A 13,737-nucleotide genomic window follows, 5' to 3' on the forward strand; every position below is an offset into this window, starting at 1 on the left:
GAAGGGCAAAAAAAAAAAAGCAAAAAAATAAAAGAAAAAGAAAATTCTAAGACAGTTAACCGACCTGCATCATATGTCATATAGCATTATGTGTAACACTCCGACCATGATTAAGACGCCTCTTATGCAGTCATTTCCAGGATGGATACATCTAAAAGCTACTGTAGGGCAGCATTCCCGTACCCTACAACCCGTAGCCTTAGGTTTGCCCATCAATCAACCTGAAGCAATTACGACGTTGCTCTCTTTGTCCATCTGGGAAAGCTTGGACTCCCCCAAGACCGAGACCCCTGGCGTTGTTTGCTGCTAATTATAATGGTGGAACCTAAACCGTCTTCTTGGCCGCTCCTTCATTAGTCGCCGTTTAGCCCGTGGTCGTGTAGCTGAACAACCTGGACCGACCCGTAAGTTAGGGCACCAACTTTCAATAGTACCGCTTAGTGAGAGACCCTTTCTCCCGAAGTAGATCAGATTCGACTACCACCGAGGTGAATATTCTATATATACTGAAGCAAACGGTCTAGTTCTCAAGATTACTAAATATTAATCCATTTTAAGTACGTACTGTGGTTTCTAGTCACTCATGGACCCATCTATATAACACTCATTAAGATTCGTTTTGAACACCGTCCCGCGGAACTCCGAAACGCGTACAGACATGATGAAATCATCAAAAAAGACGTGAAACCCTCACCGCTGCAAGCCCAACCGAAGCCCGGACGAGTTACTTGCCATTTACATTTCGATTGGCCATGGCTTGCATCCGTCGCAAGGCTTCTCGATGCAAGTCTGTCATGTCTCCTCGCTGCATGCCTTCCGCAATAGCATTTTCAACTTTGACTGACGAGGCTCTTCCCCGCAGCTTCCTGGAAGAGGTTGGATTCCGTTCACCCGTCCCTTGGCTAGTCATCGGAGGCTTCTGGGCTGCCCGACTTCGCCTGTCATGTACATTTTCTCGTACAGATTCCCGCCATGCCGCCAAGGAACTTGGGGTGTTAAGTGGGCTTGGTGTACTCCTTCTCGTGGGAGCTTGGCTTACAGTAGACTGCACAGCCATCTGCTGATGTAGCATTGTGCGACGTCGGGATAGAGGCATGTCGTCTGCTTCTTCAGGAATGGGGAAAGTTGATTGTCGGGGCGAAACCTCGGCTCCTTGGGCGAACCTCGAGGGCCAGGGGTTAGCACTGAGCGAGATAGACGACAACCTGTTTCGCATCATGCCCTCGCGCACTGCGATGAGAGGGGGCGGCCCTTTCCACTGAGGTCTAGCAACCTCGACCTCTTCACGCTGCTGTACCCCTGGATCGACTGTAGGAGGTACAGCGTCGTACATATTGACAGCATCAGGAACTCCCTGAACTGGTTGGCCTTGGGTTTCTGGACGCGCAGCATGAGCAATTTTAGTTTCCGGGAAGACTGCTGGACCGGAAGCTGCTCTCTTATGCGTTCGAGAGCTGATCTGCAACTGAGAGTCATTGGCCATCTGGCTAGTTTCATTTATAACCGGCGGCTCGACGATAGAGACACGCCTCTCGACAGCTGGCGGTGGCTGCGCATTCAAAGGTGTTTGCAGTAGTTCTTCTACTTTGACAGGTGCAGCGGCCTCTTTAACTTCATCAGGGACTTCGTGTTCCTCTTCGGCTGGCTCGATCGGTTCAGGTTCGGGAGCTTCCGCATCGTCCAAATGCTTAGCCCACTCGTTCGTTCGATAGGATTGTACTACCCTTGATGTTCGTTGTGGAAGTCGTTTTACAGTTTCTATATCCAGCCGCGGGGGTGATTCTTTCCTAGGCTTGGTCTTGGTTTCAGATCCTGACTTCGAAGATCTCTGCTTGACAGGGGCAGGTTTCTTAGTTTTTGGAGAGGATCCCTTGGACGAAGACCCCCTTGATTGGCTGACTTCGACTGGCTTTTCAACTTGATCGTCTGGAACCGAGCCATTCACATTGGACCCAACGACCTGTGGCTTGCCATCGTTCTGGTCTGCTGACCCTGTTGTTTCGGCTGTTACTCCAGTTTCTTGAGGCATTTCTGTGGACTGCTCGCCACGTTTTGGCTCGGGCATCTCCTTCTCCTGGGCCGATGATAGTGATGGGCGGCGCTCGCTAGCTCTTTCTTTTGTTGGGGCACTCTCTTGCTTCTCCTCCCTCTCTCGTTCCACTTCACCGAACTTTTGCTCGTCCACCCCCCGCGAATAGACGCTAGGCGCCCCGACGCTTTTTTCAACCTCTTTCTCAGACCTGGATGTCTCCTTACCATTAGCTTCCTGTATAGCAGAGGGGTCAGGGGCATCTTCCGGATTAGATGCAGGCCCATCTTCTTCTTCCACATTATTTCCCTCCACATTGCTGTGACTATCAGAGGCGGAGGTAGAGCTCCCGTCTATGGTGTCTTGCACAGATGAACCATCGCAGGAGACCAGTGCTTCTTGTGATTGAGACATAAGCCTTGCGCTATTTTTCGCAGATAACTTGTCCAACAAGTCTCTGCCGGAAAGCCGCTTGGATCTTATTGTTCCGGCTTCGGATCCAACGATAGCTGTCATATCTGAACTGTTGTCATCTTTGATGTTGGCTGCAGCTGCCCCATCGAACACCTTGAGCGGGACCTTTCCCCTGGCGGTAGAGGAGTCTTGGTCTTCTGTATCGACTCCCACCGTGGAATCTTCTAGTTGTCGACTCTGAGAATCTCCACTGTCCTCACTCGCGTGTGAAGCAGCATAAGCAGATTCACCATTCGCTCGCCTCTCTAAGCAATCAGAGCAACGATAGGACTCCTGAGTAGAGCTTGCAACACTTGACGTGTCAAGTGTACCGCCTTTCTCCACTTCAACGGCGTGATCTGCAGGACATCCGTTCTTCGAATTGTCTGCAAGTTCTGGAATACCGGAATCGGGATTGCCATGCCTGGCCTCCCACTCTAACCGCTCTTCCATATTCTTCTCTTCAAACCTTCGCCCGATCTCGAGCTCCGCCTCCTCATTTTCTTTCAGCTCTTTTTCGCGAACCTCATTCTCTTTCTGCCTTCTCTGTCGGATTACTTTCCATAACCTGAGTTGTGAGATCACACCTAGGACGGCAATAATGACTGTAGCGGCAAGCTCAACTTTAATATTACGAGTCACAGGGTAGGTACTTGTACCCAAAGGAAAGATGTCGTCATTCAGAGCTAGAATTCGGTCAGAGGAATGATCGTGGGACTACTATGAGTCAAAGATAGGACTTACCCCAAATGTAAAGCCAGAACTCCTTCCAACCGGCGCGACTAAAGCAGTCGATCCCTAATGCAACAGCTGTACCTCCAGAAATACCAGTCGACACCATGAGTCCATAGGGTCTGGTGTAGTGGCTAAATGACAGGGCGTAAAATGCGACTGAGATAGCGCCGATGAACCCGCTTTTGGAATCCGTCTGTGTGAGAAGGCCGCCTGGCTTAAGGGAGAGAAGCCACATGCTGCTGCAGAATCCGCCTAGAAGACAGCCAAGCCCCTCTGTTAATTCCTTAAATACAAGCGATAGCGCCCCGAAAGTCACTCCTGTAAAGAAAATGGCGACGAGGTAGGCGCCCTGAATCGCGACACGCACGGGGGGATTCATGACGTAGACGATGAGAACCTGCAAGGGCGAAGTTGGTTAGAATGGATGCACGCTTAGAGACAGGAAGCGAAGCTCACAGTTACTCCAATAGCAGCTAAGAAAGTGGTTGATAGGAAGACTTGGATCCTGAGCCTCGTAAGCTATATCTACCATTTGTTATCAAGACATCAAATCTTACCATAGATTCCGTATTCCTATTATTGCGAGGACTGCGCCGGCGACGATGAGAAGGAAACCACCGATCCCCAACGCAGGTGTGATCGTAGGTTGCAAGGGGAGAGAACCAGGTGCGATTGGATTCGTTTCATCTGTTGAAATCAGTATTAAGAAGCAAGTATAGATTGGGCCTTTTCACTCACTGCCGGTTGGGACTGGCGTAGCCAGAGTCGCTGTAGCCGTAGTAGCCGAGGTGGTTGTATTCGACGCTGAGGTGGAATTGGCTGTAGCTGTCGCATGGCTTGTTGCGCTCGCGGTCGTTGCAGTGGTTGCATCTGCTGTTGTTGCAGTGCCTTGGTCTGTTGCCCTAGCTTCTATGATGGCGATGCGTCCATACTTATTGCCCTCATTATGAGGTATCCGTACCGCAAGCACGAATAGACACGGCACAAGATACGCGAGAAGCGCAAGCAAAGGAAGCAGCCGCATCTTGCGAAGGGAAATTCGTGTATTCAGAGTCTCGGCGCAACATCAACGGAGTCAAGAGTAGCCTGCCCTGAAACCAGTCCCGGGTCTCAAAAATCTGCAGAAAGTCTCGTCGCAATTTCTACTCACACATTATTTCATGTACATCGGACGGTCAAGTATGAGCAGCGAGTTTTAACTATTGAGAAGGAATGGAAACACGCAATAGAGAACAGGGAACGTGGTTAGGGTAGTAGAAGAACAGGCAGGTCTTGTGGGCCCTGGTCGGTTTGTCTCCACTATGTATATTCTATCGTATGCATGTAGTATGGATGCATGAAAACCGAAAAGGACCTCTTAGATCCTGGTACCCGGGAACTCCGTAGCCCGTAGGTAGCGATGTTAGCGCACATAAGTAAAGGTCCAAGCAAGCCATATTACGAAATAGACCAAACGGATGAACGGCGCAGGACGGCCCACTCATCAAAAGCAAAAAAGATAGCAGTTACGTGCGTGGAAAATTGAGTTATCTAATAGGGATCGGCAATTGAGTTCGCGATGGCGACGACAGCTGAACGACTATATCGGATTAGGGATAAGCTCGCAGACCGTGGGCACCACCCAAGGAACTAAACTAAAGAGACTTCAGGGAGATCCACGATGGCGTCCGATAGACCGGACTAAAATCTGTAAGGAGAATTATCGCGTCGAAAGGCTGAATGTTGATCGGAATATTGTTCAGTGCTCTTTGAGATGAGCATTAGCAATAGCATAGTGTCGGGGGAGCGTTGAAAATCACACGCACAGGCTAAGCCAATTTGCAATCAGACGGAATCGCAGTCTGACGTGGCACGTTCATCCCGAGCTGACATCCATGATTCAGCGAAAACGATATAGGATTGAGTAAAAGAGTAGTAGTGTACTCTCGTGAAGGCCTCGCCAGCTATGGCCTCTAGTCGTGCTTACTAGTTCGCTAAGTGTTGACTAAGTTGTCGTAGACCTTCCAAGTTTCGGGGCCGTCATTGCGCTAGCAGCACTAGCAACCCTCACAATGAGTTTAGGGCGTGTGATCGGCTGCAGGAGGCGATAGGTCTAATTTCTCCCGCGAACTTCTCTTCGGCCTATCATCCTCCACGATCAAAACACAATGGCCTTGATCACAAGGCACCGCTCGCTCAATGGAGGACGGAAGCCACACTAATTTCCGAGCTAGAGTCCTTCTCCAGGAACCATGCTCATCTTCGGGTCAGAGATCTGGTTATACACAACTTACTTTAGGCAGATGCATACTTAGTCAGGAGTAAGACCCAGGATATGTGGTCGCTTAGTTAACCGAACACCGGTTCCTCCGGCATGGCGGGCCCCTCAGCATGCTCTCGTTTCTGTCAATCCAACCCATGAAGTCGGAAATTTATTTCAGAACCTGCTAGTCGCAATCCCCCAAAGCATCTTTTCAATAATGGGATGCACGGTCGCAATGCGGTGAACATATCACGACAAGAGTAAAAATGAAAAAATGACCTGGAGACCACTCTTCCAAGGTTTGAGTTAAAAAGACGAGAGCTTACTGTCACGGTCAATGCCAGAAATTGATATCTCACACGTCATTAATGCATGAACACCAATGAATCCTTGACCGCACAGTTAACGATGCGATCAGTAGCATATTTTCTGTGGTAAAAAAGTTTATTGTGGTTGATATATGCATGCATGTCCCGAGAGTCATGGCGAAAATGGCAACTGTCAGCTCACTCCAGGGTTTCCCACGAGCGAATGGGAGGTAAAGGTGTATCTCGGTCACCAATCTCTGTATTACAGAGTGTCATGGTATCACTTTTATCTAGTTTCTCTTTCAAGTCGAAGATGGTCGTTTCTTGGGTGGGTGAGAAACGGAGAGGCATCCCATGAATAAGTACAAGAAGACATCCATGAACATAGCACGAAGTAGAGGAGGAAGTAGTTAAGGTAAATAGACGATGGAAGGATGGAACCCAAGGGCTCACCCAATGATCGCCCATAATCATCACGTGAGACTCCACAGGGCATTCCAAATCGCGCAGGCAAAGCAACGTAATGACAGTTAAACCTCTGGGAGAAGCAGTTGACATTTGACTTCCATTTTTTAAATTCTTGACTCTCACCGACCCTTATCCCTAATACTTGCTCAAAGGCTAAGATTCCGAACACCAGCCATACCATGTCTGCCTTCGCCTCATCCCTGCGCCCAATGATGCGCACCGCCACCGGCGGAGCTCTCTCCGCGCGTTCCTTCAGCTCCTCCTCATCGCGCTCAGTAGCTCGTATGATCATCACCGGCCGTCTGGCGGCCGCTCCGGAGCTGCAGGCCACCTCATCCGGTCAAGATGTTATCAGATACACCGTTGCTACCTCGACCGGGGCGCGCGAAAACCGACAGACAAGCTGGTTTAAGGTCGCAAGCTTCGACCAGGGTGCTCAGCGCGATTACGTGCTTGGTTTGCAGAAGGGGTAAGTATCGACCTTATTCTCTCATGCCGCGCATATCGATTTATATTTGGGTGCTGTTATATGTTTGAGTGCAATGCATGCCCAGGAAAGGTGTGAAGGTGTGGTGCTAACTTTGATATGTTTTTCTCACTCGCTAGAACCCTTGTTTACCTCGAAGGAAGCGCCAGCCTGCGGGACTGGGAAGATTCTGAGGGCAAGAAGCAGACCACCCTGAACATTGTTCAACGTAAGATTACCGCGGAAGACGAACTCAATGTGTCGGATTACGCTAACCTCCGAGTTACTATTCAGGGAACCTCGAGGTCCTCAAGCGCCCGCACAACTCTAACGAAACTGAGTCTGCCTAAGCTTCGTCCGCCGAACAAAAGCCTGCACAAGGAGAAATACATATTAGCTTGATGGGCGGGTATCCAGAGATTAGAGGCTTTCTGTGATCCCTTGTAGGTTTTATCGGTGAACGTGAATTGGCCATTATGTGTTCTAATTGTATTTTGGATCATACGGCTTCTGTATTGTAGTTGTTGTACAAGTATACCCTTGAATACTAGCGCTCTTTTAGCATACTGCTTCGTGGCTCTCATGGGACAAGCTTAAAATGAATCTGACGCGTCCGATGCGTTGATCGACCTGCTTAATGGTGTGCATGCTAGTCATGCTACTTATTACCTGTAGCATATCACATACCAGATCAGTTTATTAATTCATAAAGAGTTTCGGTTACATCTTGGATGGTGATTAGATCTAGCATGCTGAGATATCTAACTATTGGAGAACAGAAGCAATAGACTCATCGCTGACCTAACAACCGGCTTCTCCGTTGGAGGTCATACGTTAAGGACTTAATGCAACATCAGCCACACATCGGACGGGAAGAAAAAGTAAGGCAACTAGAATAGAACGTGAAGCACTCCCAATAAACGAGCTGGTACGAAAAGTAAGAGACCCTTAGAATCCCGGGGTGCAGGTACATCACCTGGATGGGTCAGTTAGGTAAACGACCTGTCTCAGGAACATTGCACTACCTCATTTTCGTAATTCGCTCTCCTGGCTGATGTCGCGTTTCACTCGGATAAAGGCTTCCCTTCCAGGCATATAGGTAAGATCACTACTCCCCCGGCTTTGGCTGGAGCCCGCCCATGCATTAGCGGAAACTGTATTTGACGGAGTAGAAAGGTTAGGACGGGACAGGATTCTCTCGCCACTAGAAGTAGATGAGCGGTGAAGTGGACGGTGCAAAAATGACCAAGGATGCTTGAGCCACGACATGTTTTGTCCTCGCTGGGGTTTCGGCGAAGAGGCTCTGCCCTTCTCGATGTCATCCGAGCTCCTGTCGATACTATTCGCAGTAGCAGGGTTCTCTGCACAAGTTCTACTACCACAGTCAGCATGTGACTCGTTAGAGCTAGTGCAGCTGATCCTTACTCTGCTGTAGAAGTCCATGCTTTATGAAAGAGTAATCCAAATCGGCTGTTCGAGAAACCTGAAGTGTTCGAGCGAGATGCATCTGATGAAGAGTCCTGGGTTCTGACGAAGCAGCGATCCAGGCGCAACAAGCGGAGGTATGAGCCATACATCCTAGAAGCGTCTCGGCCGCAACCGAAGAGGATGAATAACATGAACCCAGAGGCAATTGGAAACCAGCGATCGAAGAAGGCATCACCGCCGGAAGGTATCTTCTGGATCTTATTCCAATGTGGTCCATGTGCCACCCTCCATGAGTAAGCGTGCCACGGCAGCGAAAGCTCTATGTTCTTGTAGACAACGTAGGTCTGGACTGGCAAAATAGCCAGGAGCACAATGAAGGAAAGGAGGAATAGCCGCATAAATCTAGACTTGTTCAAGTTGCTGTTTGATGCTTGTAGGATGTCTCCAAACTGATTTCGGTACCTGTGAAGACGATAGACCACAAGGCCTGGTATGCTGTTAGCTGCTTGGACCAAGGATGCCTCAGACAAGTGTTAACGTACTGCAATAATAGCCAGCGATGAGGCAGATCACTAGAGGCCAGATCCATGCCAGTATGAGGCTCACCCAACTTTCATCAAAGCTATTAACGCAGCCTGAGATGCCGACCAGAATATATCGGCTCGCCTGGTAGACTATGTGTGTGGCTATTGCCACGACGGGCACGATCACACAAAATAGCATATCTATGCCGATATTCCACCACCGTTGCTGCTTGCTCGGGACAAGCATTGCACGCCTAGTATCAATCATGCTGGCCAGAGTGCGGAAGATGCAGAGCAAATTCCCAGGCACCGCAACATAGCTGGCAATCATCACCTTGACTTCCACGTCACAAAGACCTGCCCCATTCCACCAATTATCCATATCATCACTAGGCCAGATAAATGCATTGATAATGTTGAACAAGTTGAGACACAGGAGCCAGCATATGAGGGAAACCACAGGAAGATTCCTATTTTTCCAATGCAAGATCAACGGAGGGATGGTCAGCAGCATGCATAGGATAGAAAACGATGGAATGATCACCGCCTGGGCGTAGGGAGTAGTGCTTGGAGCCGACATATCTTTGATACAAGTACAATGGTGCGATCTGAAGAAAGTGAACTGTTGATATCAAGTAATAGACGCCTCAGTCGGTCAGGTGGTAGGTATACTTGACTTCCAGCATCACTGGACTAACTGAGAAAGATATGAGCTCCGCACGAGGAAAAGGGGAGCATCGTGTGGCAAGAAGTATGGACACTGAAGGAGAAACACGATGATTGAGAGACCTTCAGAGACAGGTGTCCTATTGAGACGAAGCGCAGGAAGTAAAAACAGGGTGTTCCACGCAGACGCAGCTGAAACATGGACTTCCACTATACGTCCTGGTTATATAGAATGATTCACATTTGAAGTAGAGGAGACAGAACGACAATCCAGACCCTCGGGGCCGTTTCTTCGGGTTGCTGCAGTCGACCCAGTTACATCCTGTATGGCTAGTTGTCGTATAGTTCCTGCAGGATAAACTTGGCTTCGCGGATCTGCAGCCGGAAGCTAGAGCGGCCCGTCGTATAACAGTTATATTATTGAATTAGTGCCTATAGAAAAGTCAATGATCAAACGAAACGATGTATTAGATTGTGAAGCGATTGGCCATTGACTAGATGACCGGCAATAGGGCTTCTTCAGTGAGGACATACCGGGTGACATCATCTGCCAGCCGACCTTTCCCTTTCGGGGGATCAATAGAGGACCATCAATCAACATCAATAAGCCGTCAAGCCGGATATTAAGACAACGGGGTATTTCTAAATATATGGACAAGTCCCGAGATTGGGAACTCGCCCGATGTTACTCCCGGGTCAGTTGGCACGGTGAGACTCTCTGCCCCATGGCCTGCAGGTATCCAACCAGCAGGGAATCCGGTCAATTTGGATCACACGTTGACATATCATGGGGCCATGTAGGGTAGGTGTCTAAGATCGTCGTTAATGTGTTATCCTTGAAGGCGAAAAGGGGGCAGGGTATCTTTTTGTGTATGATTGAGTACTGCTGTTGCATCTTGGAATGGGGTGATCCTCTTTGGAGTATTTCTCCCTTTTTCGAAATGTCTTGATGTTTTTAGCCCAACGAATAGTCCAAGAGAAAGGAATGACAAGCCCTCTGTCCAGTGGCACTTGAAAGTTAAAAACTGATCGGGACTTCCGAAGTGGGTGGTACTGAAGTTACTAACACAGCCGACAGCAGGGAATCATGGGCACATATCAAAATTGATTGGTAAGAATCATTGATGTTGTACGTCTGTCTCTGTATTAAATATAACACACTGCATAAGACCGTAACTCCGTATTGATACAAAACAAACATGCACCTTCTTGCGTATATTGTGAAGCGTCTTCCCAGCCTGTGCTGTGATGTGTGATGATGATGATGATTGACCAGATCACTGAAAATTGTTCAAAAACACAATTATCTTGGAATTATATTACCCAATCTATGTAAGCATTATTTTTTGCCCCAACAGGCGTGTAAATCGAATACCGTAGTAGCATATTAACATTACTGGCTTCATTGAAATCTAATTATAAAATACGCACCAAGACGATACATAACCATACACCGCAAGGGCCTTGATGTTTAGACCAGGACCTTTGTCAATGTTATGTAGCTCCAACACACCTTGACCATTCTTTGGGTAACGTATCATCCGCTTGGCTGTCGGTCTTCGCCACTGCAGGTGTACACCAGACCATCTATCACGTATGGAGCGACATTAGCCATGCAGTACTTCGGGGGAAGCGTATAAGCCACAATTTGGAAGACCTTTGGCATGTTTGTACTGAAATGGCCCGCAATAACCAGTTTATAAACAATATTATCGGAGTCAAAGTAGTGCTAATGTCTAAATTATTGGAGAAAGAAAGAACTATGATGTCCCGGTGATTCACAGGAGATGATAATCGCCCATATGTCGAAGACGATATGAAGAACATGATGAAAGTGCGCTCAATTGGTGGGCCCAGTGTAGATATAGAGTCAGATATCAATGACGAGATGGTCTCCGCTGACGGTTCGAGCTGCTATATTGCAGTCATATAACTTCCTGTCGCTCGTATTTGAGAACATCGCGTACCGTTGGGTAAACAGTAACCTCATGGCAGCTCTTATTCGAGTGTATGGAAATAGTTAAATCTACGTGGAAGATTGCGTATCTTCTCTTACTGCTCAGAAGTACGAGTCGATTATGTAAATGTACTAAAAGCTTTCTGGTATCTGTTCCGCCATGGCCTCTAGTTGAGCAATTTCTTGCAGTCTACTAACAAATAATCCTTATGCCAGAAAGTATGCATCAACCCGTAAACCCCAGAAATCGGCCAACGATTCCAAATCCAGTCTCCCGCCAGCTTCGATGTCCAAGGCCGCTGCCTGACGACCTCCTCTGGCTGGATCTTGACTTTCTGGTACAAACTCGGTAAGTAGGACGTATGATACTTCTGTCGTAAGCCATCCATTGTATCACGGTCATAGATCGACCAGAATTCCTCCTCTGTATAGTAGGTCCGTGCGTAGAGCCACTTTTGACCCCCAACCATGTGGACGACCTTTTCAAGCTTGCGATTAAAGTCGACGAAGTTCTTCTTACCCTTCGGTCCTGGACCCCACACCCCAACGCTGAGCATCATATCGTGACGATCCGGGTCGGGCTGGTCTCGTTGTTGCGCCATCAGTCCCGAGACATGTGTCGTTGTAGTACGGACAGGACAAAGCCATAATGGATATTTCCCGAACGAGTCATCAAGAAAATTAATCAGCTCTTTGGCACCATTGTACGGCACCGCAACGTCCTGAATAGTGTACTCCTTGAATAGCCCGCTCTTGTGGACGGCGTGATACATGACCCTTGTGTGGGAAATACCGTCCAGCATCCATCGCATAAATTTTGTTTGGGGGAAAAGGAAATATTCGAATGCGTACTTTCCCACCCAGAAGCCTCCCCTATCATAGCGGAACAGGTAATCGGGCAAGGGGATCAGCTCCTTGGATGCTGTCCCCTTCTCATGGCTTGATCGTGAGGAAACCATGTCTTCGGCATGCATATAGAACCATGGATCGGTGGGACGATTGAAAGTTTGAACCTGGTCTTCCTCTACCAAGCTGGTGATTAACCCGGCACATATGCACCCCTTGGTCTTGGTGAACATAATCCCATCCAGATATTGGTACGTGGGATTGGGTGTGAGCTCTTCAATTTTCCTGATGGCCTCATCAATGCCCGAGATGGGGAAATAGGTTAGTTCCACTACTGGGCTTGCTGGAAGCTCTATGAGTTGCAGCTCCAGTAGAGTCGTGATTCCAAGGGTCCCAAAGGAGCATGCAGCACCGAAGAATAAATCGGAATTTTCATTTGGTGATGCGTGCAGGATCTCGCCATTCCCTACTACAATCTCAATCCAAGAAATTGTTCGATCAAAGAAGCCATGCCGGTATGAGCTACTTTCTCCCGATGTTCCTGCAAATCCGCAACCCACTGTTATCCCGGGGTACTCCATCACCACTGGTGGAATGAATCCGTGGGGGAGGATTGCGCTGACAAGCATGTCCATAGGAACATTAGGCTCAACTAGTGCTACCTTGCGTGTCCGATCAATGCTGATGACACGATTGAGACTGCTTGTATCGATAGTATTGGATGTGGACTTTTTCGACGGGCGTGTCGAGTTCGTGGATCCGTGATAGATATAAAATGGTTTCTTGTCATCATGAAACTGCTTCACTCACGCAGATATTTGCCGGACGGTAGCATTATGCAAGTCCATTGTGGGCCAATGTCGGTAGAAGAGAGGTCTCTCAAAAACCTTGATGAGAAAAGGAGTTGAAAGCACCGTCGGTCGATGCTGTGTGATGGCAAACAGACAATGATTGATATATTGAAGGACTTCTGGGCAGGCCTAATATTTGGGGACTTATCAATACAGATATATGCATGCTGGCCTTGCTTGATTCACAAAATGAGAGATCTACTCTTTCACGATCAGATTCATGGAAGACAATTGCGTATTTCTTCACTCAGTGGCTGAGCTGGGAATGAGTGGTGCGATCAAGGTATGTACTTGCAAGGAGATGATGGTATACACGTCAGTGCATCATGCACATTCAGCAATAACCAAGGAGATCAGAGTCGTACCTAAAGATGAATCCAGCAAGTGAGGACGAATGGCATGCTTGGCACACAGGGGATTTTGACTCGATAAGATGATGGGGTTATTAGGATTGGTTGCAGACACTATTGTTGAATGTAAGCCACTCTCTCAGGTTTTCATGGAACTAAGACCAATCACTTAAAGTGGATCAGACTAGTCCAGTCAACTCTAAACTGATGAAGAATTGGATGTATCACAGGAATGTACTGGTACTCCATATTCGGCACTCACGGTCGCTCTGAGAGCTATCACTCAATATATTCCCTCTTTTGGGCTCCATAAGATGGGCTTACTAGTCCCATATTTATTGAGCTTGATCGACAAGAATTGAATTTTGAGCATGTAGCGGTCATTGGTGCAGAATGGCGGTGTGGCCAGTGAAT

At 48.2% G+C, this 13,737-nt stretch overlaps 5 protein-coding genes across 5 annotated transcripts; 1 reads left to right on the plus strand and 4 right to left on the minus strand.

Annotated features, from left to right (window-relative positions):
- Window positions 1-45: 45 nt before the first annotated feature.
- F9C07_2161661 (uncharacterized protein) lies at window positions 46-3,796 on the minus strand. Its single transcript, XM_071509298.1, has 2 exons — window positions 3,227-3,796; window positions 46-3,168 (listed from the first exon to the last, which is right to left on the minus strand). The coding sequence occupies exons 1-2, from the start codon at window positions 3,594-3,596 to the stop codon at window positions 725-727; spliced, it is 2,814 nt and encodes a 937-aa protein (XP_071364238.1). The 5' UTR covers window positions 3,597-3,796; the 3' UTR covers window positions 46-724.
- Window positions 3,797-5,765: 1,969 nt separating this feature from the next.
- Window positions 5,766-6,241, minus strand: F9C07_6773 (uncharacterized protein; the record flags this gene model as incomplete). The annotated part of the gene is made up of 2 exons (XM_071511515.1): window positions 5,766-5,784; window positions 5,970-6,241. 2 exons carry the CDS (start codon window positions 6,239-6,241, stop codon window positions 5,766-5,768), a joined length of 291 nt encoding a protein of 96 aa, XP_071364239.1.
- A 101-nt stretch (window positions 6,242-6,342) lies between these two features.
- On the plus strand, window positions 6,343-7,192 carry F9C07_6772 (uncharacterized protein). The gene is made up of 3 exons (XM_041286675.2): window positions 6,343-6,704; window positions 6,842-6,930; window positions 6,996-7,192. Exons 1-3 carry the CDS (start codon window positions 6,415-6,417, stop codon window positions 7,049-7,051), a joined length of 435 nt encoding a protein of 144 aa, XP_041147191.1. The 5' UTR covers window positions 6,343-6,414; the 3' UTR covers window positions 7,052-7,192.
- A 226-nt stretch (window positions 7,193-7,418) lies between these two features.
- On the minus strand, window positions 7,419-9,233 carry F9C07_6771 (pheromone A receptor-domain-containing protein; the record flags this gene model as incomplete). Its single annotated transcript, XM_041293538.2, has 3 exons — window positions 7,419-8,073; window positions 8,127-8,616; window positions 8,672-9,233. The coding sequence occupies 3 exons, from the start codon at window positions 9,231-9,233 to the stop codon at window positions 7,728-7,730; spliced, it is 1,398 nt and encodes a 465-aa protein (XP_041147192.1). The 3' UTR covers window positions 7,419-7,727.
- Window positions 9,234-11,443: 2,210 nt separating this feature from the next.
- F9C07_6770 (putative 24-dehydrocholesterol reductase) lies at window positions 11,444-12,970 on the minus strand (the record flags this gene model as incomplete). Its single annotated transcript, XM_071511514.1, has 2 exons — window positions 11,444-12,919; window positions 12,950-12,970. 2 exons carry the CDS (start codon window positions 12,968-12,970, stop codon window positions 11,444-11,446), a joined length of 1,497 nt encoding a protein of 498 aa, XP_071364240.1.
- Window positions 12,971-13,737: the final 767 nt, after the last annotated feature.

The sequence above is a fragment of the Aspergillus flavus genome, chromosome 5 (genome assembly GCF_009017415.1).
Source record: "Aspergillus flavus chromosome 5, complete sequence".
NCBI classification, from domain to species: Eukaryota; Fungi; Ascomycota; class Eurotiomycetes; order Eurotiales; family Aspergillaceae; genus Aspergillus; species Aspergillus flavus.